Here is a 26043-nt window from a genome sequence, read left to right as displayed (position 1 = left end):
GCATACAGGCTAACAGTTCATCTCTGGACCTGGATTTATTTGAATTCTTTCTAGTTTGAAGAGCTTGCCCAAACCTATTTTTGCTGGCCTAGCCTTCAAGAATTCAGGGACATGTCCACATTTTGATGGGATGTGTCTAAGGAGCTCTTTCACCATTCCTAATCAACTCATTTCTTCTTGGTATTGAAACTGGGTCCCTGTCCCCATTTTCTCCACCCCACCCCCAATATATAATTTAGAGGGCAGCTAGGGGCCTAGTAGATAGAGTGCAGGGTCTGGAGTTAGGAAGACCTGAATTCAAATGTGACCTGTGGTAATTACTAGTGTGTCACTTAGCTTTTGTTTGCCTTATCTTCTCATTTGTAAAATAGAGATAAAATAGGGCCATCCTCCTAATGTTGATATGAGGATCAAATAAGAGAATAATTTGTATAGCACATAGTTCAGGACTTGATACACTATAAGTGCTGTATAAATGTTAACTATTATTATTCTCCATTAGATTGTGAGCTTTTAGCGGCAAGAACAGTCTTTTTTGACTCTACAGTGCTTATAGTGCCTGATATATAATGGTACTTATGAAATGTTTATTGATTGAAAACAATTGATAACTTAATTTTAGAGAGCTGACTGGATGAGTAACTAGACAAAGCTGGAGGTCTGCATTTCAGTCTCCACTTATGAGATAACTTGGATCTGCATGTGGCCAATTGAAAAATGTATCAAGGTAAAGGGGGACTTTTTGAAGATGAAAATGTACATGGTCTGTCCAAAGCAGAACTAGAACTCAGATTGTCCTTAATCTAAGGCCAGCTAGCCACTATTCAGTGCTTCAATATTAGGACAAAAGCCTCTATTTCCTTAAATTAAGGATCTTAATGTTTAACATAATTTGATTTGAAAATAAGTACCATACATTTAACAAGATATTTATTGTGTCCCATTCTGAATCTTTTATAACACTATTGAAAAGCTTCTGTTTCTGTTTCTCATTCATTGGCAACTTTGTTTTTTGTTTATTTAGTTGCATATTCTTTGCCCTTGAATTTTAGAACCTTAGGGCAGAAAAGGGAGTATATTCAAAAATCTTTTCTCTTTAGGTAGGTTAAAATAATGTTTTATGAAAATTCAGCTTGCAGGTTCCTTGTTGCTGAAGTTGTAATCTAAATGTAGCTTTTACTGGCTTCCCATACTTCATAGTTTATATATATCTCCAATTCTTTGCTGTTAATCTGATTGCCACATTGAGCTATGGAATCTTAGGAATTGATTTTCCATAATAACCTTCTTTATGTAACTGCAACAGAGAAACTTAAATTTATTTTTTCAGGTGCTGAGAGTCTGGTTCCCCTTTTTTAGAATTAGCCAAGCTCTCTGAGCTTTCATAGATCATGTTAGGTACTGAAATATCAAAGTGTAGTAGGTTCTATGAAACATATTCTTTCTTGGGATTGCCTTTCGAGTTCCAGGTTTTGACTCTCTGATACTATTAAAGTTACCATAAGCCTTTTTTGTGGATTTTGGCCTCTTTTCCCTGGTCATATATTTGGTCAGTTATTTTGCAAAGTTTGTTGAGTGTTAAATTTGTATTTTAGATTTGAAATCTAAATAATATCAGCCAATGCAATGTATTCTTTTGAATAATATCTTGTGTTTCTTTCAGGGCTGAACCCCTCCAGACTCCGAATAGGAGATCAAGAGTTTGATTCATTGCCTGCTTTACTGGAATTCTACAAAATACACTATTTGGACACTACAACCTTGATAGAACCTGTTCCCAGATCCAGGCAGCACAGTGGAGTAATTCTCAGGCCAGAAGATGAGTATGTGCGCGCTCTCTTTGACTTTAATGGGAATGATGAAGAAGACCTTCCGTTTAAGAAAGGAGACATCTTGAAAATCCGAGATAAACCTGAAGAGCAGTGGTGGAATGCAGAGGACATCGAAGGCAAGAGGGGAATGATACCAGTCCCTTACGTCGAGAAGTATAGACCTGCCTCCGCCTCAGTATCAGCTTTGATTGGAGGTAACCAGGATAATTCCCACCCACAGCCACTGGGTGGGCCGGAGCCCGGGCCCTATGCCCAGCCCAGCGTCAACACTCCGCTCCCTAACCTCCAGAATGGGCCCATTTATGCCAGGGTTATCCAGAAGCGAGTCCCTAATGCCTACGACAAGACAGCCTTGGCTTTGGAGGTACATAATGGGCAAAACGTAGAAAGAAGAGATCTGCTCCAGGGATCTCCCTTTCAGACATATTACAGCTTTGTAGATGTGCAGTGTGAGAGCACCAGCATTGTGATGTTACTGTAGATGTCAAACCAATAACTAATGATTTAGGAATTTGGTGTTGGAGATGAATACTTCTTCGTAGAAAGCCTAACCCTAGAATGAATAACCATATAACTACTTGAAGCATGGCTACTGATTGTTCTTCATTCTGATTGATTTCTTCTACTAAGTATACTTGGGCTAATTTCATAATAACCCCATCTTTACAAGAAATAACCCAAGAATTTTCTCTTCTACATTCTAATCTCCTTTCTTTGTTTTCTCTTTGTCCTTTTTAAAAGGTTTGGGTTCTTTGACAGATTTGAATGTAATAGGCAGACTGCATTGTCAAATATTAAATGTCACTTTTTTTCCAAATACAATAGTCTTAACACCATATAGGGGTTGGTTTTCTCCAAAAATTGGTTGTATTAACCAGGCAACCAGATAAGAATGTCAGGAGGAAACTAAAGCTTGTCCAACAGGTAAGGTGATCCATAGGGTGTTTATTTCTAGAAAAAGGATATATTTTGGTTTCAAAGAACTTTGGCCTGCAGCCTTCATTAATTTTGCTTATTTCTGTATTTCTCAGGTGTTTGCAAATTTCTTCAGGAAGGCAAATTCCCTTCTGTAATGATGTGTTATCTTTGGTGGTGCATATTTTTTGACCAATCAGGGCATTATGTTACACTTTATTTCGTGGGATCCTTGCACATTCTTTTTGGGGAGAGTACATAGCAAGGCTATGTGTATATATATAACTATATAACTCAGTTTCTTGATGCTACCTTTTCTGCAGAGGAGACCTGCATTTCAGTCCCCACTCATGAAATAACTTGGATTTGCTTGGGGCAGGGTGAGAAAAGTGCTTTTTTGATAATAGAAATGTACCCGGCTTAATTTGGAGCATCTTCATCTGCCTTTTATATGAAGAAGATGCCATTATGCTTGAATAGCTTGTAGGGTAGGACTGGAATACTTTTGAACCAAACCCTGTTGAAAGATGATAGGTTTGAAAAATTGTTGAATTTCATTTGATGTTCTAACACAGTGGTGTACATTTGAATATGCATGGAGGTAATGTTAGGTGAATTTCTTTTATTAGCTTTGTCCTGAAAAGTGAAAGAGTTTCCTTATGTAGTATATTTTAAATCATTTTACCAAGTGGTTTAATTCACAGTTGGCTGTGTAATCAAATGAAGAGTGCTGGAATGATGTCAGCCTTGACTTGGGAAAACCAATGAACTGCTTTTGTGGAAAAGGAATCAGATTCTGTTTCCAGTTGCTCATTCATGAGCGCTTTTTCCTCATTGTAGAATATCACTGCTAGTCCTAGTTTAATCACTTCATTGAGTCCCAGAGTTCGACTAGAGATTATTTTCCCTACATAGTGATAGAGAAATGTCTAAAATCTAGAAAAGGAAAGAAAATTTCATAGTCTTGGTGTTTTTTTTGTTTTTGTTTTTGTTTTTTTAATAGTGTAATCTCCGTGGGGACAAAGACTATTGGTTTCATATGGCTTTATAATTCAATGTGGTCCTGTAGACAGTATATTCTTTATGTAAGACTTATTAGAACCAGGCAGAATGTGTAATATGGTGAAGACAAGTTGGCTTATGGCCAGGAAACAGCTTAATAAATCATTGCTTTGCTTCCTTATCCTTTTTAGTTAGTTGTAGATAATTGTTTTAAGAGTGTTGGTTTTTATCATATAAGCTTTAGCACTTAAAAGCAGCTTGACTTATTGTGAAATAAAAATCTTGTGAGATTAGAACGTTTATGATATAAATACTTTCTTTTGCTGTTAGCCAGATTTAAAAAAGAATGTTAATTAATATTTATCTTTAGGGATAAAAGTATATGCCGAATTCATGATTTTGTTTTTGTTTGCTTGGATGTTGGTGTTGATCCACATTTATTGATTGCTAGAGAGCTTCATGACAAGTGATGTATTTAAATTTAAATGCTGGTGATGTATTTAAATATGAATCCAACTTTAGTGATTAAAAAAGAAACTGAGCGATTGTTACATAGTTATTGATCTGGCCTATGATTCTGCCTTGTTCTGATCAGTCATAGTAATCCTCTATAGGGCTGGTCTTGGAATGTGAGGTACCTTATAATAAAGCTTTATTGTAATTTTGCCTTTGTAGAAGGAACTTGTGCTCATTTCAATCAGTTTGTGTGAAAAACACCATACTAGGTGCTAGCTATACAAAAACAAAAATGAGATAGTCGTTGCCCTTGAGGAGCTTCTATTCTGCAAAGTAGTTAAACATAGTCTTAGATCAGTAAATAGAAGGTAATTTGAGAAAGGAGGGAACATTAACAGCTGGGGGAGGGGAAGGATAGCAGGAGGAATCATTGAAAGCCAAATGGAAAAGATGCCACCTGAGCTGAGCCTTGAGAGAAAGTTAATTTTGGAAAACTTTAGAAAACTTGATTTTATAGATCAATCCTATCAACAAAGTACATCAGATATAATGATTCTCCTTAGAACATGGTTATCCAACATTTGATGTCTCTTTTTGTATTCACCAGACACCTGGAAAAGTGTGTGTGTAAGAAGAAGGTCATCCTATACTACAATTTACAACTCTTTACAACTGTCCCTCCCTAGAACTGCAGGTATTGTCTGATAGACTCTAGAGGCTGTTGTAGAGGAAACTCTTCATTCCTTTTTTTCTCAAAAAAACAATATCAGTTCCTTGAATCAAGCTAGAGTAGTTGTTGGAACAGAGACATGTTATTTTGTGGTTTGGATGTTACGTTCCTCTTCTGCACGTTGACAGTATGTCCTCCTCCTCCAGTACCTCATTGGTATGGAGGTAGCCCTGGATTCAGCTCTGTACCAGAACATAAGCTTGTTTTAGGAATGGGGCTTCTTTGGATATAAGTTATATCTTCATAGCTTGGACCAGAACTGCAGCACACAGATAAGGGGACCATCAATCAGCAATTATTTCTTAAGCACCTGCTGTGATCTAGGCACTGGGCTTAGGTGCAGGTGAGACCTACATACAAAGAATGATGTAATCCCTTTTCTCAAAAAGCTTAAATTCAGGGAAGATATAAACAATAAATAATCCAGAATAAGTGTGAACTATAAGATAAGAAGGGATGAAATGCTTTATGTAGAAGCCAGTGCTGGAAAGAGAGCCAATAATCTTGGAGGTGAGAACAGCATTCCATTAACACCCTTTCTGGGCCAACAAGAGCTGCATAGTATGTCTTTTTTTTTTTTTTTTTTAAACTCATCTGTCTGAGAATCAATATTAAATAAAGGTTCCGAGGCAGAAGAGTGGTAAGGATTAGGCAATGGGGGTTAAGTGACTTGTCCAGGGTCATATAGCAGGAAATATCTTAGGCCATATTTGAACCCAGGCCCTCCCATCTCCGGGCCTGACTCTCAAACTACTGAGCCACCTAGCTGCCCTTGCATAGTATATCTTGAAGCAGAGAAAGTGATAGCAGGGCGTTGGTGATCTTATTGAAGAAATGGTGCCTTGTATTGATTTCCAGCCAAAGTTTCTGTTTATTCAAAGGATGAGAATTCCAATATGCTTATCATTAAACCTGTTTATAGTCAATAGTGTCAGCCAATAGGAATCTCACTTATTTCTTTGACTAAACAAGCAAGAAGAGGAATTGGGCACAATAAGAACCCTTTCTGAGCCTTAGTTTTCTATAAAATTAAGGCATTTGCTTCATCTATAACAGTGTACACAATGCCTAACACATACTAAGCTTTGAAGAAGTGTTTTGTTCATTGATTGTAACCTGCCTTACCAGACTAATTCATAGGCACCAATGAAAAGAGGTGAGTCCCACAATGTGGTATTAAACATAGGAGAATGTGCTGTTACTTTCTGGAGGCCCACATTCTTGTGGACCTTTGGTTCACATGTACTTTGTGGAAAATGAGTGGAGTGGACAGATGAAAGGCAATTCTATCTCCTTGAAGAAAGGGTGAATTTTTGTGTTGTCTGGGTGAAGCCTGCAAATCCCTAGTGCATCAGAGATAACTGCTGGGCAGCCCAGAATGGATGTCACTGTAGGTATGTGGCCTGAGCATGGGTCAGTGTTTTGGCAGCTTTGGTTTGCCCTCTCTTGTATCCTACCAGGTCAAGAATGGGAGGCCAGAGAATGGAAAGGGCCATATCCAGGTAGTCTACTCTTGGGTTTTAAAAAGTCTTTATTTCCATAATTATACTGTGTCCTTTAATTCTGTGTCTTAAAGGATGCTACCTAGTCCTCTGTTAAATACTTGCAGGGACAAGAGGCTCCAGACTGTGCTAGTTAAAAAATTAAGATGAAAACTTTGTAAAATGCTTTACTATGTAAAGTATAGGTGGTCACTTTTAATGCTTCAGCCACATTCAGTTGGCTGGTAAAACAGCTTATTTCTCATAAAAGAGTTAACTTGTGTGGATGGAAAGACCAGAGGGTTGTGTGTCTTGCAACAACTGTCTTATTTATGATATGTAAGTAGTGTAGAGCAAACATTGTTTGAATCCTTGTTATCCTTAATACCATTTCACTAATAAAATCAAGTGTTTTAGGGGGGAAAAAATTAAGATGAAAAATATCTCAAAAGATTGGGTGATGCTTGCTGCCTTTTCTTCCCTAAGAGAAGTAGGCTTAGTCTTAGCTGCTGAAGCAAGAACAGTGTCGTCCAACTGTAGTCCTGTCCTTGGAGGTTCGGTGTGATGCTTTTATGCTTTCCTCTAGAAGTGGACCAGTAAGGATGAACAATATTTTACCAGGTTTAAAGTCTGTACCTTGAAGGGCAGCTGGGTGATCCAGTGGATAGAGGGCTAGGCCTAGAGTCAGAAGACTTAGGTTTAAATGTGTCCTTAGACCAGGGGTTGGCAACATATGGCTCTTGAGCCATATCTGGCTCTTTCTACAGGAGCCATAAAGTCCATTTTTTTCAGGTGCTGTTACAGGAACGCACACTGTGAGCACTGTATGGCTCTCACAAAATTACATTTTAAAAAATGTGGCTTTTATGGCTCTCATGGCCAAAAAGGTTCCCGACCCCTGCCTTAGACACTTCCTAGCTGTGTGAAATCTGGGCAAGTCACTTAACCCCAATTACCCTAGCCCTTACTGCTCTTCTGTCTTAGACTTGATACTATGATAGAACATAGGAGTTTTATGTTTAAAAAAAATTGTTTTAATTTATTTTCTTCTACCTTCCCTCTAGTAGGATAACAACAAAAAAATTCTTAAAACAATATACTTAGTCAAGCAAAGCAAATTCCCATATCATCCATGTCCAAAAATGTAAGTGTTGTTCTGCACTGAGTCCATCATCTCTCTGTTAGGAGGCATGGGGAGCATGTTTCCTTAGTTGTCTGAAATTGAAGTTTTTCACTGCTGTGATTAGCATTCTCAAGTGTTTTTCTTGATAATGTTGTTACTGTATAAAATGTTCCATTTCTACTCAATTTCTTCTCAGTTTCTACTCAAGCTCTCTGTATCAGATCGTACAGCTCTTCCCAGTTATCTCTGAAACTGTCCAATTTGTTATTTTTTAAGGTCCAATAATTCATTACATTTATATATGGTAATTTGTTTAGCCATTCTCTAGTTGATGGACATTTCCTTTAGTTTCCAGTTGTTTGCTCCTACAGAAAAAGCCATTATAAAATTTTGGTGCATATGGATCCTTTTCTTCTTTCTTTGATTTCTTGGGGGCTTTGGATTATAGGTACAGTTGGGTAACTTTATGGAAATAGTTTCAAATTGTTTTCCATAAGGATTGAACCAATTCACAGCCTGGCCAATAATCCATTAATGTTTCTGTTTCCCTAGAGCCCTTCTGTCAGTTCTGTCATTTTCCTTTTTTTTTTTTTTCATTTTGCCTATCTCATAGGTATGAGGTGGAACCCCATAGTTAACAGAGATTATGTTTTTGTTTTTTTGGAGAGCAAGGATGGTATATGTTCCCTAGGAGAGGGACTATAAATTTTGCTTACCTTTTGGATTGTTGTATTGTTATATTTACCAAGATTTACGTATTTCTTAAATATGGTATTACAAAACAAAATCAATGCACTGTTTGGTTTTTTGTTGCTGTTTTATTTATGCAACATTTATGTGCAGAAAGACTTTGTAGCTCTTTAGCAAGGATGGATCATAGAAACACAAATGTTACAGTGGGTGGTACTTTTCCTATTAGAGACAGAAAGTATAGGAGCAGTCTGATGGGGTTAAGTTTGGATGTAATTGGTAGAAGAGCAGTGAATCACCAATAACATTTTAATTTCACAAACTTATAAATGTTGTTCCTGAAAGGAAGCTTAGAAATCATCTCATTTAGGGTCCTAGTATTCCCTGGGGCTGGAAGCCTCCTGCAGGTGACAGTAAGGATCCTTTGCCTTCTCAGGAGTTCTGGATGGAGTCCAGTCATATGCTTTCTTTCTTTCTTTCTTTCTTTCTTTTTTTTTTTTAAACCCTTAACTTCTGTGTATTGGCTCCTAGGTGGAAGAGAGGGGTAAGGGTGGGCGATGGGGGTCAAGTGACTTGCCCAGGGTCATGCTTTTTTCTTAATAAAGACTCACTCAGCTTTTTCTGCCATTGTGCATGGTCCAAAGGGCTTAACAGCCTGAAAACTGTAAAGGAGGGAATCAGTCAGGTCTCCTGCCAACTTGTTGGGCATATTTGGTAGTCTTCAATGATGAAAGCAGAACTAATCTTCATATTTCTGACTTTCTCCTGATAGTCATGTGAAGTAACTTCCTTTAACATGCATTTAGATACTAGATAACCAAGAATCGATGTTGATGTTTTCATAGAAGAGCACATTCCTTTTGTGTTCTTGAAGGGAAGCTCTAGGTTTTAATTTACTCTGAGTTAGGAGGTGTGGTGAGCATGGTTCCAAACCACACACATCCTCCTTATTTTCCTCCAAGACTCCTTTCTCACTCCTACCTCTTCCTCCTCCTAAGCCTTTCCTGTCTTGGTGAGGAGAACAGGACAGGTTGCTGGTGGGGGCAGGGGGTGGATTCCACTTGAACTATAAGCATACCAGAATGAAGTGTTCTTTCTTACATTCCCTGAAAAACCAACCAACCAAAAAAACAAGAAAAAGCTCTACTCTGTGAGAGTGGTTAGCTCTGGATATAGAAATGAGTTTTCATTAAGTTTTCTGCTCATTAACTTTTGGTTCCTAGGTAGGCTAAGTGAGTATCTAACTGGTAATAAGCAAAGAATTTAATGAGCAATCACAGGAGGAAGGGGTTAAAGGAAGAGTACCCAAGAAAGAACATCTCATTCTGGTATCTGCCTGGGAACTTTTGGTTCTTGAGTAGGCTAAGAGAGCTACTCTTACTGATCTCCTTTGTAGTTCTGTATCTAGTTGATTCTTTCAGTCCCAAATCACCTCCCCCAGAATCTCATAACCACTGGCAAATCTCTCCTTTTCTGCTAGTACTTTTTTTTTTTTAACCCTTACTTTCTGTCTTAGAATTAATATTAAGTATCAGTTCCAAGGCAGAAGAACTGTAAGGGCTAGGCAGTTGGGGTTAAGGACTAGTCCAGGGTCACTCAGTTAGGAAATGTCTAAATCCATATTTGAGCCCAGGACATTTCATTTCTGCCAGTACTTTTAACTGGAGACATTCTTTAAATCTGTTACCTAGGACTTTCAACTACTGAGGCCCACAGGGGCTGTGACTTGGCCAGGGTCAAGTAGTTAATGGTAATGCTGAGACCTGAACCAAGGTCTCTTGAGGCCATTCCACTTAAAGAATGAATAGAAATGGCAAGATGAATGTTAAAGTCATGAATAGATTATACCCTTCAGGGTAAGGGTTCTTCATCTTTTTGTGTCCTGGACCCCTGGGACAGTCTAATAAAGCTTATGGAAAGACTCTTTCTCAAAATAATGCCTAGGATTACAGAGGAAACCAGTTGCAGTGAAATGCAGTTATCAAAATATTTTAAACCAGTTTATAAGATTATTCACTTACAAAAATGAATAATATGCAAATATGTTTTGCGAGATAATACATATATAACCCAGATTGAATTGCTTGTCAGCTCTGGGAAGGGGAAAGGAAGAAGGGGGAGAGACTATATGGATCACATAACTCCCAAAAACTTATGTGGAAATTTGTTATTAAAATAAAATCCAAATGAAAAAAAGAAACCCAAGCTCACAGATTGCGGACCCCTGCTTTAGAGTGTCTTACAGCAATGGGGTCAGATTCAAAGAGAATTGGGAACTTTAAACCATATAAAAGGATATGCCTACAGACACAGTTTGGCTTAGAAAATCACTTATTAACTATTTTGTTGTTCTAAATTGAATTTTGTTAAATATTTCCCAATTTTTATCTGGTTCAGCAGTACTCCAAAATATTGTGGGCTGCATGTTTTTGATCCCTGTTTTCCAGAATCACAGAATTTTGAATAATAATAACTAAAGTACAAACCTGTCCCTTTAAACTCAAGTGTTGAGAAAGGGAATGACTCAAATATGAGGTCAGAGTAAATGCCAGAGATATTTGAACCCAGTCTTCTTCTTTTTAAACTTTATTGATGCTTTTGGTTTTTTACATAGGTCATTTCAAATATCCACTGAACCTTCCCTTGCTAACAAAGGAAATCAGACAACAAATTGGATCAGTAAGGAGAATGTCTGACAGCCCCCCATCTCCATCTTTTCCTCCCTGCTGCCAGGGGAGGGAAGTGTATTATATCATCTGGTGTTTTGGTTATTCTTGCTCTCTTGTCCACTACTCCATGCCATCCCTCCTTCAGATTGTCAGCCTTCTGAGTCAAGGGATGGTGTCATTTCACATCATTCTGCATATGATTTGTCAAGTGCTGTAAAGAAATTACGGAACAAGAAAGGGAAAGTGGAATGTATTTGATAATTTGACCTTAACACAGCATGTGACTTGTCAACCAGAGGCATTGATTTTGTTCGCATGTGCACACGTGTGTGTGAGAAGACACAGAGACATGCTCTTGGGTATGGCAATGCAGAGCTGCTCCCTAAGGGATGAAAAGGCAGCAATAAAAACCTTAGTGAGTTACAGCTGAGCTTATACAGGTGGGAAGAAACTAGACTAAAATTGCTTTTTGTGGAACAGTCCTAGCAGACATATATAGAGCCTGAGTAGTCTTCTTCCTTTACCCAAGATTCCTTTTCTTTGACTGTATCTACAGATTGAACTGTTTGCTTTTTTCATCTCTTGTTCCCAGATTCTGGCTCCTTTGAATCATTATGTGATTAATGTTTTTTGTTTGTTTGTTTTTTTCTTTTATTGACCAAGATTGGACTTTAGAACCTAATAATAATGCCCTTAGTATTTTGTCAGTTTCCAGGGTTGGCAACAGAATCAGAAGATTTGTTTTTGCCCAAAAGTGTTAATTTGGAGACAGAGGAGATCATTTCCCTGAGAACTTGGTTATTTTTTTCAACCCAGATTGTTGAATATTAGAGAATAAGCTCCTTCTAACAACCCCCAATCTCTCATTGAAGGCCTTTACCTCTCTTAAACAGGGTCTGAGAGTATTTGATCTGGAAAGGACACTGGCCCCCTTGTTTGCAGATTCTTCTCATGATACTTTGTTTCCTGACTCCAGGCATTTTCACTGACTCTTCCCCCATGGCTGGAACTTTCCTCCTCTTCTGACTCCCAGCTTTCTTGAAGGCTAGCTAAAATTCTTCCTTCAATAAGGATCCTTTCTCCATCCTCCTTTAGTCTTAAAACCTTCCCTCTGATATCTCCAGTTCTGTATCTTGCATGTGGTCTTCTTCCATTAGACTGAGCTCCTGGAGAGCAGACTCTGGTGTCTCTCTTTGCACTTAGCACAGTACTTGGCATATATATAGTAGGCCCTTAATAAGTGGTTGTTGACTTCTAAACCTCATTTATAGTGAGCAAAGAGATCCCAGAGACACAAGTGACTTGTCTGTGATCATCCTGCCCACTGGTTCTGAGCTCATGTCCACTATATTACACTATCTATTTTATAAGCAGAAAATATGTTGGGTTGTTAAATTAATAAAAGTGCCTTTTATAGAACTAGAGTTTCTTTTTTTTTTTTTTAAAGTTCTGTGCATATGTGTGTACATATAAAAAATTCCCTCCAAATCCCATCTCTTCCCTTCTGCCCCCACACACACCTCCACAAGGCTTCAAAACCTATGGAGATATTGTACCCATACTTAGATGTCAATGCTCTGTAGAAGTCATTAATGAACTCACTTTTGTAGCAGCTGAAATCATTCAGTAACTGATGTAAGTACAGTCACTCTTTTCTCTTTTTTTGAAGCTCCCTCTCCCCATTCCAATCAATTTTCAACACTTGTTGAATCCTCTTCTGTTACATCTCCCATCTGAAATCTTTCCCATCATAAAGCTCCCAACTAGTTCAAGTTCTGTTTCCTCTGGGTTGCAAAGAGCCTCCTGTTGGTTGCTCTGCATTGCATTCCCTTGTTCTAAAAAACACTGGTGGGAGACTTTGCCATGCCCAGGATACACTCCTTCCTTACTCTGCCTTGTTAGGCTATCTAGCTTCCTTCAGAACTCAGCTCACACACCATCTCTTCAGAGTAGCCATCCTGATTCTCCTTCTGGGAATTACTTAGTGTGCACTTTAATTGTATTAATATTGTTTCTCCCTAGCAGAAGGAAGCTTCTTGAGAGCAGGGATTGTTCCATCTTTGTGTCCCTAGAGCCTTGAATAGTATGTAATAGATGCTTTAAGAAGTTTTGGCTAATTTCTAGAAAGTCTGCTGCATTGAACATGTTTTACCTTCTGGGCCATTGAATTATTAATAGCATTTGCCACTATTGGGATGTTTAGATTGAATCAAACTTTGTTGTACAAGGTTAGAAAATTAAGTTGTGCCTGGAGTTCTCAGAAGAGATAATTGTATGACCTTAGTATTCCTGACCCAGGATATGGGAGCATATGTCTAGATTGAGCCTGAGATAGTGTGGCCATCTGAATGTTAGAATTTTTTTAAAAGGTGCAAAGCAAGAAGAGCAAATATTTATTTCTTCTATCTACTGAAAAAATGGGAATATGGAAATGAGGAGTCTCGTTAAGGATCAGCTTGAAAGACACATCCAAGTGTGGCCACAAGAAACATCAAGCTAAGGAGGATACAGCCTTTGCAGGTGTTTGGAAGGTTGCTCCTCACTTGCCAATGTGGAATGAAGCTTGTTGGAGGACCATTTTTTGGTCATTCTGTGTTTGAATAAGGAGTGTGAGAATGAGTCAGCATTACTTTCCTTGATTACTTCTGAGGTCATTTGAGCCATTGGATCTGACTCAAGTAGGACAGTGGTTGGGGACCTCACAGTTTGGGTTGAGGTAGACATGCACATTTTACACTGGAGGACCTCAGAGTTTCTGCTAGAAATTGAGGCTGATATAGTCATTGAAAGACACAGTTCTTATTAAGTGAATTTATCTCAAGACATTTGAAATTCTAGATGGTATTACTCTCCATGATTATTTCCTTTTTTTTTTTTTTTCCTGCTGTTAAACACACCCCTTTTTGTATTAACCATAAGAAATTGGCCTGGTGAATGAGGCTAGGCTGCTGGCAACTGGCTGTCTGAAAGCAGGGTCTAAGCTTTTTTGGTCAAGTCAGCACCAAAATAATTACAGGGGAAAGTCTTCCTAACCAAAGTACTGAGATTGTTAACATCTATCCTTAAACTGTAATAAAGTGCTTTCCTTGTTCTCATCCTGCAGGTCGGTGAGCTGGTAAAGGTCACGAAGATTAATGTGAGTGGCCAGTGGGAAGGGGAGTGTAATGGCAAACACGGGCACTTCCCATTCACGCATGTCCGCCTGCTGGATCAACAGAATCCTGACGAGGACTTCAGCTGAGTGTAGCTCAACAGTTTGGCTGACAGATGGGAACAATCTCAGTTTTTTTCCAACTGCCATCTATACAATTTTCCTACCGATGTCAAAAGCAGTATAGTTTATATATAAGCATTCTGTTACCCATGATCTCCTGGGACTGAACTACTCCATGCCTAACCTTGGTTCAAAATATTCAGGGTACGAAACTGGATGGCTTCTGGGTCAACTTGTAAAATCACTGATCATAGGTGGTAATGGCTCTTTGTCAGGCATACTGTTCCACGCTGCCTGCCTGCCTGCATTGTTGTGTAAGGGAGAGAAAACAACATCACACTGGGTATAACTGAATTTTGGGTTTTTTCCCCTAAACTGGTCATCTATTTTAAGTAGGTTCCTCCCTTACTCTCAGGCAAAGCAAATCAACCTTAGGAAAATTGATGGACAGGTAGGAGTGTTGCACCCTGTTTATTATCTTTATTTACTTTGTGGTTTTGTGTTTTCATTCTCAATCCATACCATAAATGACTATAGACTGTATTTTTTCATCATGAAGAAATTGTGCACAGAGTGATTAGGAACTTTTAAAAAGGTCACCCTGTCCATTGGGATTGCTTTCTAATTTACAGACAATGACCACTGTAAGACATTCTGGCATTTCAGATCCTAAGAATTTTGAGGACACTACTCGAAGCATGTCTTCCTTCTTGGTCAATGCTTCTTATTTTTTCTTAGGATTGATTTATTATTAAATTTGTTCTGCTAACACTTGGCATTCTTTTTTCCCCCTAAACCTACAGATTAATAACTTAAGAGAACTGTAGGTTTAAGTAAATGTTGTGAAGTAGAATATGCAGAGCACTGGACTCTTTAGCACACAGCTTTAAGCCAGTCTTTTACTTGGTGGACAGATGAGCCCTGCCCTCTCTCCAAAGAGGTGGGGAAAGGGTCACAGGTATCAGGGACTTTACTTACCCTTGCTTGTCCAGTCAGGGCCATTTTTCCTGAATTGTGGCCTGAGGGAAGTCTCTCAAATTCCTGTATACAGTCTTTGGAGTGGAAGGACCAATCACTTAAGACTATTCCATGAAAGGTTTTGGGGCCAAGTCTGGTCTTCTGCATCTGTGCAGCCTGCATGCAAGGCAGCAGGATTTAGTGCTTGAGGCAGTGCTTCTGTATCAATCATGACAACAACTTGTGATGACCCATTGAACCTGGGCCAGATCCGGGCTTGAAGCAGCTCACATTTTAAACTGGCTGAATTGTCAGCTGTCATTGTTTTTCTTTGTGTTCCGATATAGTTTACAGACCTTACTAACCATGATGTCAGTGATTTTCTATGGGGTGAGGTGTTCTAAGTACACAGTTATGACCAAAAATGTTCCAGAATACTTTGAGTACACTGACCTGGAAGTTAGTGCCTGGTACATGAAGGTGCTTAATTAATGCTTGCTGATTGATTAGGAGGCTTCTAGAAATGGGTTTTTGAAATGTGTCAGAGACACACACAAACCCCAGAACAAGAAGTGATTTTACAGTATTTCCCCTGAGATGACCCAGTGCTTCAAAGGTTAGTTCCTGGCAGAGGGACATGAGTTGAAGCCAGTGGAGGACAATCGATTCCCACTTATCCCTGCATAATTGCAAGGATCAATGGTGTGGATAACATAAAAGCATTTATATTTGGCTTTGTAACACATTTTATTAAATTTTTAAATTGTTTACCTTCTTAATCATGTTTTAATAGGTTAATAAAAGATGAGTTTGTAATTGCTGAGCATGCCAAAAGATGGTGGGAGGAAAAAGCAAGCATCCTAGAATCATGCTGTGTGATGATTGGGGGGGAACCTTGGGTTATTGAGCAAATCCAATGCAAATATATGAGTTGACTGTAATTAAGAAAATAGTTTTACCTCACACTACAGTAAAACTTGAGAGACCTTTAATCTTCAGCTTTCCTTTATGTGTTAGCACAGTGCTGCGCACACAGGCACTCAGTAAATGATTGAATTCCTAGATTTAACTCATTTTGTTCTGCTTTGTCTAATTGGTTAGTCAGGTTTTGGTGAATGAGCACAGATTGTTAAAACCTAAATGCATATTAATTCAGTGCTGTTTCCCTGAAAGTATGGTATTTGAAATCTTTGTGGAGAAAACTGTTAGAACTGATGGGGAATTTTGTATTTCGCTTTGCCTTTGCCTTTCAAATTGGCTTGTAATGGTTATATAATTTTATCACATATAAAATTATTGCGACCCACATTTTTGCCCAAATCATGAGCATTTTTAATGGTTGATTGTCTGTGATCATAAAAGCAGGGACGTTTCTCTTGGAGCATTAAGATTTGGTTGTGCATGGGCAGTTGCTGGACCTTAAGAAATCAAATGTCTTCTATAGATATTCTCTGGAAGTAAAATATTAATACATTATTTAATTGCAAATGTGCATTACGTCACGGAGCAAAAGTAAATCTAAATTGGCTGCTATGTTTTATATAATCTCCTTTCAGCAAAGCCCATTCTTTCAATATTAATATTTGACATGATTAATTCTGGTTAATTTGTTGGAATTCTTCTTGTTAATAATGCAAATAGATAATTTTTAATTATCCTTTAGTAACATTTCACTATTAATGGTTTGGAAAGGGTGATAAGCAAACCAATTTGAAACAAAATATAAACATGTGCCATTGTATTATAACACTATACACTTTCTTGACAGTTAAAATCTTTTTTTAAAAATTTTTTTTGTAGCATGTAATGTATATGTTTATATATGTAGTAAATAAAAATATGGCCAAATGATTGGCTTGGTGATCTTTTGGGGGAAGAGTTATCTTTGAAGTTTTTTATAAGTTCCTACACACAATTGGATTAAATCAACATTTGAGCACTGTATTGAAGAGAGATCAGTAAAGATACCGGAGATATAGTCCCCAAACAACCTTGGTACAGTTATAAATCAGCTTAATAATAATTTAACTACAAATTCATCTGAGAGTGATTAGGGATGTACAATGGTTGCCATTAAATACTTGAAAACCTGCCCAGTACAAAAAAAGGGCCTAGGCAGGACAAAAGACCCCAGAAGGGAGTGGATAAATGTCACAGGCAAATTTAGGCTTGATGTAAGGAAAAACAGCATAACAAGAAAATGTTTCAAAAGTGGAACTGAACCTTTGGAAGGTAATAGGTTACCCTACCTACCCATGAGGTCTTCAGAGTCAAGGCTGGATGACTACTTGCTGGATTTTGGAGAAGGAATTCTTTGGGGTTTGTGTTAAACTATGTATCTGCTGAGGTCTTGAATCCTATATAAATGCCAAAGAATATGGATCAAAGATAAAATGAATTTGGAAGAGCTATTTTGAATTGCCCCCAAAAGTGAGGAATCATAGGGGCTTCAGTTAAGTTGGCTTGTGGAGGTAGATTGCATGGTTAGGAGAGTTAATAATATGAAAGGCAGCTGGAAAAGTAGGGATTTGATAGTGATGAAGGGCTAGCAGCATACAAAAGTTTTGTTTATGCTTGTCACGTGACTGGCTGGGAAAACAAAGCTGTTAAGTTCCTTGGGTCTTCAACAATAAGTCTAAAAAAGAGAGGTGGTCTCAGTCCTATAAACATCTATTTACTTTGCTGTAGTTGTGGAGGATACGGCACAAAGGAGCCAGTTTTTGCCATTTACTTCTGGGTAGTTTGTATATGGTCCAACTTCTCAAGACACCTTTGGGTTGACAGTTGGGATACTAAAATGCGATCCCAACTCCTGCCACTTAATGTTCCCTTGAACCTCCCTTTTCTCATTTCTGTCCTTTGGAAGCATTTACTTGTGTTTCTAAGGCCTTTGAGCACCTGTAGAAAAGCCAATTCAAATTCAGTTTCCATGTTTAAGATTTTTTTTAAACCTCATTTTTTTCACCTGAGAAAACTTAGTGTTGTATAAAATGATATAATCTTATAGATGCATAGCAAGTAGGTGTTTAGTATGAATTAGCTTAGTTTGGGATGGGGACAGTTTTAAGTACAAATTGTACTATCAAATTTGTTTTATCTAAAGAAGCCATCAGCAGATGAACCATAAGGCTAGGCAAAGATGGATGGATTCAGGAACTAATTTCATCCATGTGGGTATACTTGCTAATGCAGATTATGGGAAGATAGTCTTTGGAATTGCCACGGACAAAACATTTTATCACCAGGTTCCTAACTTAGTATCAGATTTACAGCACAATTTACAGACAGATTGTCCTTTCTGATCCCTCATTTTACAGAAGAATTGAGGTTCAGGTTAAATGACTTATTCTAGGTCACACAGGCAGGAAGTTGTAGAACCCATATTTGAACCAAGGTCTTCCGACTCCAGATTCCTCACTCATTCTCATTGTACTTCATGATGACCTCTCTGAATTTGTCATCAAAGAACATTTGAGAGCCTCAGAAGGTCTCTCTTGAGATTTGAGATCATTTACAATCCCTTCATCTTATGGATCAGGAAAGGAGGGTCAGAGAGCCCAGAGTGGTTCCCAGCTGGTTCAGAGTCAGAAGACTTGGCCTCTGGTTCTTGTTCTGCTCATTAATGGCAGTGGGACCTTGGGCATGTTATTTAACCCTTCATCAGGAGCCTTGATTTCCTTTATAATACAGATAACTTGCATAACCTATATCAAGTGAGGTAATGGGCGTGACCATAGTTTGAAACCATAAAGTATATTTTATATGCAAGTTCTTTATGGTGTGACTCACTCAAAAGAAGCTCTAGGGCAACTTAGGTTGCTGGCTCAGTGGATAGGGAGGTTCTGAGTTCAAATCTAGTCTCAGATACTTCCTAGCTGTGTGACCCTGGGCAAGTCACAACCCCACTTACCTAACCCTTAACATTTCTGCCTTGGAATCAGTGCTTAGTATTGATTCTAAAATAGAAGGTAAAGGTTTTTAAAAAGTCTAGGCCCCAGGGTTCCTAGCATCCAGCTAAGTGCTTTTTTCTATAATGGGACTCATCGATAAACTTTATAGGAAACCCCTTAGCCTAGACTTTTTTTTTTTAAACCCTTAACTTCTGTGTATTGGCTCCTAGGTGGAAGAGTGGTAAGGGTGGGCAATGGGGGCCATGTGACTTGCCCAAGGTCGCACAACTGGGAAGTGTCTGAGGCCAGATTTGAACCTAGGACCTCTTGTCTCCTGGCCTGACTCTCAATCCACTGAGCTACCCAGCTGTCCACCCCCACCACCCCTTAGCCTATACTTGATTTGGGTTCAGTGACCTTTGATTCTGTTTTCCCCTGGGAATCCCCAAGGAAGATAAAGCACAGAAATCTCATAAAATGGCAACTTCTGACATCTCTTTGCACATATCCCTTTAAAAACATTTTTTGAGGGTCTTCACTATTCAGAGGAAACATTTCCAGTGCTAAAAGGTAGAACTGAAAGGCTTTACCCTTTTACCTCAGGTTTTTGAGAAGGAAGACCTTGGAATTAAATGGCTAACTCCAACTCTTGGGGTTAGCCACAGTTACTACATTGACATTGTAGGAAAAAAACTAGGTAGGTGGGATAAAGGAGCCCTGTTCTGCTTTACCCATAATTCTCATGTAAAGTCCATTTCCTGTATCTTGGGAAAACTAAAGAAGTGTCTAGGACAAAGGAACCTTGAGAAATGATCCCCTGAATTTCATGCCTTCTCTAAATGACCACTCTGCCCCCACCAAAAAAAATTTGTTTTAACTCCTTTTAGTTTTTAAAATATTTATTGTTTCCAGCTGCATGATCCTGGGCGAGTCACTTGACCTCCATCGCCCACCTTTACCACTCTTCCACCAAGGAGCCAATACACAGAAGTTAAGGGTTTAAAAAAATTTTTTTATTGTTTTTTTCAGTTACATTTAAAAAAAATTTTGGACCTTTTTATTTTGAGCTAAATTCTCCCCCTCTCTGAGACAGCAATATAGATCATTCTTTTAGTTCTGAGCAGTGCTGACTGGAGAGGTGGGGGTGACTAGGATGATCACGCATGTCAAGTGAAAACAGGGCGTCAGCAGCTACAGCGAGTGTATGGTGGGCTCGGGATGACCATTAGGTCATGTGCTAAATCCTCTCAAATGCTTTGAGGCGGTGAAGATTATCGGAAATAGTATATATACCCCACCTGCACACATGCCCGTGCACACACACAGGAATTAATCTTTGGATTTGCCTCAGGAAGCGAGGGGGGACTCCCCGACAGAGCTGTAGACAGTGAGCACATAGGGCAGGGGGCTCAGTCTTTACTGTGTACCAGTCCTGCCAAAGGCCCCAACCTGACATTCTACAGCCAGAATAGGAGTGAAAGGAGAGAGAGGTCTGTGTCCAGGAGATTTCTTGGACTTCCAAATTGTTCCATGATTTAGTTTATACTCAAGGCACCTGAGCAAATTGTCAATGGGATTGGCCTGCCTGAACCCACCTCAACAGCAGCTGAGCGTGACAGATCTCCGGTGGAGAGTCCAAAAGATTTGGATTCAAATCCAGATTCAAGCACGTAGGCAAATCACTTAGCTTGTTTGCCTCAGTTCCTGGATCTGTAAAGTGGGGATCATCACAGCACCTACCTCCCAGGGTTGTGAGGAGCCAATGAGATGATAACCATAAAGTGCTTAGCACAGCACCTGGCACTAGTCTGTGCTTCACAAATGCTGGCTGCTATCTATGATTATTATTGTTATTTGTATTGGTAGTCCTAGTTAGAGAGGTCCTGAAGACTCCTTCAGTGCTTTTTGGAGCATTTAGCTAGAATCGCCACTGGATGGCAAGAGGAATTGGGGGAGAAGCCCGTGCTCAATAAGTCCTGCTCCAACGGAGGAATCAATCAGTTAACATTTTTTGAGCTCCTACTGTGTGCCAAGCCCTGGAGACAGAAAAAGAGGCCAAAGACAATTCCTGTCCTCAAGGAGTTCTAGTCTAATAGTGGAGACAACATGCAAACAAATCAGAGAACAGCAAACTATTCAGGATCAACAAGAAAGAACCAGCCTTTGAGAGTGGGCTAGATTGTGAAATGTCCAAATGTAATCTGTACTTACAGGGTCCTTTTGTTTTTTAGTTGAACAGTGTTGATTGCAGTTGGGGGTAGCTCAGTGGAATATGTGTCTGGTATCACTAGAGGGAGGGCTTTGCCTTCTAAACCCACTGACTGCATGCTGTGTGTGCTGGGTATCCTCTGGGCCATCCATAACCCAATGAAAGGACCCTCTCAGCTAGCTCTAGACATAAGATGAGGTGGCCGCCCTCAGCTAACTGAGACTAATGCCAGTGCCCCTGTCCCCCCTTCCCCATCCCCAGCTTTTTTCTTTGAGCTGGTTCTTGTTTCCATACATTCCCATATATATTCAGAGATAGGAGAAAGACAAGAGAATGTTGGAGAACGGCTCTACAAGAAGGACACTGACTATAGGAGTCAGCAACAACCGAGTTTGAATTCTGCTATGATGCTAGACCCTGGCTAAGCCACTAAAAATGGACGGAGTTGCTTACATGTTTTCTCTACCATTAGATTTTTTTTTTTTAAAAACCTTTACCTTCTGTCTTAGAATCAGTACTTAGTATTGGCGCCAAGGCAGAAGTACGGCAAGGGCTGGGCAATGGGGGTCAAGTGACTTGCCCAGGGTCACACAGCTGAGAAGTGTCCGAGGCCGTATTTGAACCCAGGACCTCCCATCTCTAGAACTGGCTCTCAATCCATTGAGCCGTCTAGCTTCCCTACCTCCATATGAACATGAGCTCCTTGAGGGTGAGGACTATTTCTGATATCTAGCATTTAGCTCGTATACACCTGGCACATCTGAGGTGCTTATCAAATGTCGGTTGATTTGATTTGAGTTGCCTCAGTTGTCTCATCTCTAAAATGCGGGTGATAATGCCTGTAGTTCTTCCCTCACTGGTCTCTTCTGAGGATCATAGAAGCAGCAATGGTAATAATAATGGCAGCTTTTGTGTAGCTCTTTATGGTTTACAAAGTATATATTATCTCATTTGATGAGCAGAATAATCCTGAGAGATAAGGTCTTCTTGTCCCCACTTAAAAATGAGGAAACTGAGGCTCAGAAGAAACTGGGATGTTCAGGGCACGCACTGGAGACTGTCTGAGGTGGGATTCCAACTCAGTTTCCAAGAAGCATTTACTCCTCTCTAGCCATTTGTAATGTGAAGCGCTCCGTAAATGTCAGCTGTTAGTGTCTTCCCCTAATACCTTGACACAAGCCCCCTGCTTTCTGCCCATAAATTTCAGCAAAAAATAGGCTCAAAAATAATTCCCCAGACAGACTGATGGTGGGACTTCTGTTTCTGTGCACTGATGCTGCCTAACCTAAGCCCATCAGTTCTTGATTATCAGGCTGCCTTCCCAGTTTTCCACAGTATTTCTGGGCTCCCTCCACCGCCATCCAAGAATGTAAACTCGTTTTGTTAGTAGCCTAAACAGAACATTAGGAAGGTAGCTTTGCTACAGTTTGGAATGTACAACATTCCAACACCAGATAGGAATTTGGATTCCTTACCATTTGGGATTATCTGAAAGAACCCCCCTCCATTTACACTGGTTGGTCAAAGAGTTGCCTGGATGCCTCTTACAATGGATGTACGTGCATGTAACAGAAGTTGTAGGGGACCATCTGTCTTCATGGGAAGTAAATCATTCCAGTCTCAATTCCAGAAAGTTCTCTAGGTCAAATCTTGCAACAAGCTATAGGGGCCAAGTTCTTTTGCTATAATGGAATTTTGTTGTAATGAATATTGCCCAACATCTGTTGCAGAAGAAAAAATAAGCATTCTTGATTCTAATTGTTCTTTGTTATGTTTTTTTCAATATATAGGCCACAGATGCAGCACCATTCAAGAATCTGGATTCCTAGAGAGAGCCGTGCCAAGTTCTTTCACCATATCTGTCCCAAATTGAATCGTTCTATATATCCTATCCTTACCTCTCCAGGCATGGGGGACAGCCAAAGAAAATGTCCAGAGAAGAGAGGTGGAAGAGATGGAGGGTCTTGTTACTGGAATAACTGGGAGGCTGGCAGCACTGGATTAAAGAATGCCTTTTTTTTTTTAACCCTTATTTTCTCTCTTAGAATCAATACTAAGTATCAATTCCAAGGCAAAAGAGCAATAAGAACCAGACAGTAGGGGTTAAGTGACTTGCCTAAGATCACACAGGAAGTGTCTGAGGCTAGGTTGGAACCCAGGAATCCTCTATCCACCGAGACAGCTAGAAGAGTGCCTGTTTTATTTGCTATCTGACCTGGGAAAGGGCTTGTTGATTAAGGAGCTCAAGAAGGGCTTTTTTATTAAATATTTTTGTCAGTGGCAATAGTCCGTCTCTTTTTCTTCCATATTCAAACATTTGTTAAATCCTATCATTTTATAAGCCCATGAGGGCAAGGATTGGTTCTTTTTTTGTCTTCGTATCCAAAATACTCATTTTGTCTTTATACCCAAACGTGTACTTGTTGATTGATTTGATTTCAGCATAAAAGTCCCTCACATCTGTCCCCTCCTATCTGTTCTTAGAGTTAGTAAACATTACCCCAGCAAAAATTACCAGACTCTTGTAATAGCCTTCTTTTTTAAATAATATTTTCCCCAAGTACATGTAAAAAAATTTTAACATTCATATTTTTTAGTTGTTTTTTTTTTTTTAAGTTTTAAGTTCCAAATTCTCTCCTTCCTTCCCACCTTCCCTTGCCCACTCCCTCCCACCTTTCCTTTTCCCTGAGATGGTAAACAATCTGATATGGATTTTACATGTTTAATCATGTAAAATATTTTTTCCATATTAGTCATTTTGTGGAAGAGATCTCACAAAAAAAAAAAGTAGAAAGTAAATTGTAGTATGTTTTGGTCTGTATTCAGACTCCATCAGTTCTTTCTAAGAGGGAGAAGTGACATTTTTCATCAGGAATCTCTGGGATAGGCTTGGGCCACTGCCTTGCTGAGAATCAATTTCTGTTCATCAAAAAATATTGTTGTAACTGTGTACACTTCTGGTTCTGCTCACTTTGCTTTGAATCAATTCATGTAAATCTTTCCAGATTTTTCTGAAATCATCCTGCTTGTCATTGCATATAGCACAATAGTATTCCATCATGCAACAGTCTTCTAACTGGTCCCTCTATCTCTTTCCCATTTTGATCCATCCTGAAGCCCATTCTGCCAGATTAATCTTCCTTTTTCACAAATCTGTAGTATTCTGTTTAAAAGCCTTCAGTGACTTTCTATCTTGACATTCATAGCCCTTTACAATTTGTTTTCCAAGGTTTTCTCACACTACTAACTTCCAGTGTGCTGTCCAGGCAGAATGGACTCCATGGTGCCTAGGGCTTCGGCTCACACCATTTCCTACACCTTGAATGTCTCCTCCCCTCCATTTCCATATTTAAGACCTATCCATTGTTTAAGGCAGGCAGCTAGATGGTGCCATAGTACATAGAGTACCAGGCCTGGAGTCTGGAAGACTCTTCAAGAGTTCAAATATGGCCTCAGACACTTACAGGCTATAGGACTCTGAGCAAGTCAGTTAATCCTGTTTGCCTCAGTTTCCTCAATTGTCAAGTGAGCTGGAGAAAGAAATGGCAAACCACTCCAGTATCTTTGCCAAGAAAACCCTAAATGGGGTCATGAAGACTGACAGAACTAAAAACAAACATCCTTTAAGGCAAAGATTAAGTTCATCTTCATAATAAAGCCTTTCTTGAGCCCCCTAGTTAATAATCCCTTTCCCAGGTTAGACAGATAATAAATGAAATAAATACTCCTGGTACCAGTGCCACTGGCCTCCTGACTGTTCTAATAAGAAAGCCCTCCATCTCTATACTCCCCATGCCTGGAATGTTTTCCTTTATCTCCACTTAAAGGCATACCTGGCTTCCTTTACATCCCAACCCACAATACAAACTCCATCATCTTTGGGAAGCTTTTTAAAAAAACCTGTAGTTTCCATCCTAGATTGAACACTATCCGTTTCAAAGCAGAAGAGTGGTAAGGACTAGGCAATGAGGATTAAGTGACTTGCCCAGGGTCACACAGCTAGGAAGAATCTGAGGTCAAATTGGAACCCAGGACCTCCCATCTCCAAGCCTGGCTCTCAATATATAGAGTCACCCACTTGCCTTGCTACAGGGAACTTTTGCTCAGTCTCCCACTTCTCATTCCTTCTCTCTGAATTCTTGTCTGTTTATGATATCTGTAGCTTGGCTGTACAAATTTTTTGTCTCCACCATTAGACTGTGAGCTTCTTGAAGGCAGGGACTGCCTTTTGCCTCTTTTTGTGTCCCCAGGGCTTGGGACATAGTAGGTATTTAATACATTTTATTAACTGATGGGCTGATTTGAACCCAGGACTTTTGACTCTAAATCTCATGTTCTTTCTTCTTCCTTCAAGTTTGAGTAATTAGGAGTATGGTAATGGCTTTAAGAGTTTAAATTTAGGTTTTATTCTAAATATGAGAATTCTAAAATAATATTGTGGTCACAGATTTAAAATATTATAGCTTAAGGCAAAATGACTTAGCAGCTTTATTTACAAAGAAGTGAAAAGAGTGAAAGTGGAAAAATGTAAGAAGGTAGAGAATTGTCTAGCCCACTACCCCAAATGCTGCTCCAGTGTCTGGCTCAGCGCCAGCAGAGCTTCCCCAAGTCTCCATGTGGATTTCCCAGTAATCCTCAGCCAGAAGTCTGGTGGTGTCTTCAGCCAGAATTCCACCAATGCAGCCTCCTCCAAGGCAAAGGCAGGAATCTCCGCCACTCACCCAGCAAGCCTATGCAGAATCCAGGGAAAAGGTCTCCTCCAAGTTAAGACAGGGACCTCAGCCACTCCAAACACCAGGAATCTCTGGAACCAGTCTCTCCAGAAGCCAGGAAGGCAATGCATCCAGACCATGTTAGTCTCTTTTTATATCCCCT

General features: G+C 39.4%; 1 protein-coding gene across 1 annotated transcript in view; it reads left to right on the top strand.

Moving 5' to 3' along the window:
* The window catches only part of CRK (CRK proto-oncogene, adaptor protein), a 35966-nt gene extending 12716 nt beyond the window's left edge, over positions 1-23250 (top strand). Inside the window, exons 3-5 of the mRNA XM_044675601.1 lie at positions 1664-2196; positions 14002-14563; positions 22959-23250. Of these exons, the coding sequence (XP_044531536.1) occupies positions 1664-2196; positions 14002-14139 (671 nt within the window). The 3' untranslated portion in view covers positions 14140-14563; positions 22959-23250. The remainder of the gene's footprint in view (positions 1-1663; positions 2197-14001; positions 14564-22958) is intronic.
* The last annotated feature ends 2793 nt before the right edge of the window (positions 23251-26043 follow it).

Source organism: Gracilinanus agilis, chromosome 4, assembly GCF_016433145.1.
Source record: "Gracilinanus agilis isolate LMUSP501 chromosome 4, AgileGrace, whole genome shotgun sequence".
In the NCBI taxonomy this organism is placed as follows: Eukaryota; Metazoa; Chordata; class Mammalia; order Didelphimorphia; family Didelphidae; genus Gracilinanus; species Gracilinanus agilis.
Note: the sequence above shows the minus strand (reverse complement) of the source record. Positions and strands in the feature narration are given on the sequence as shown.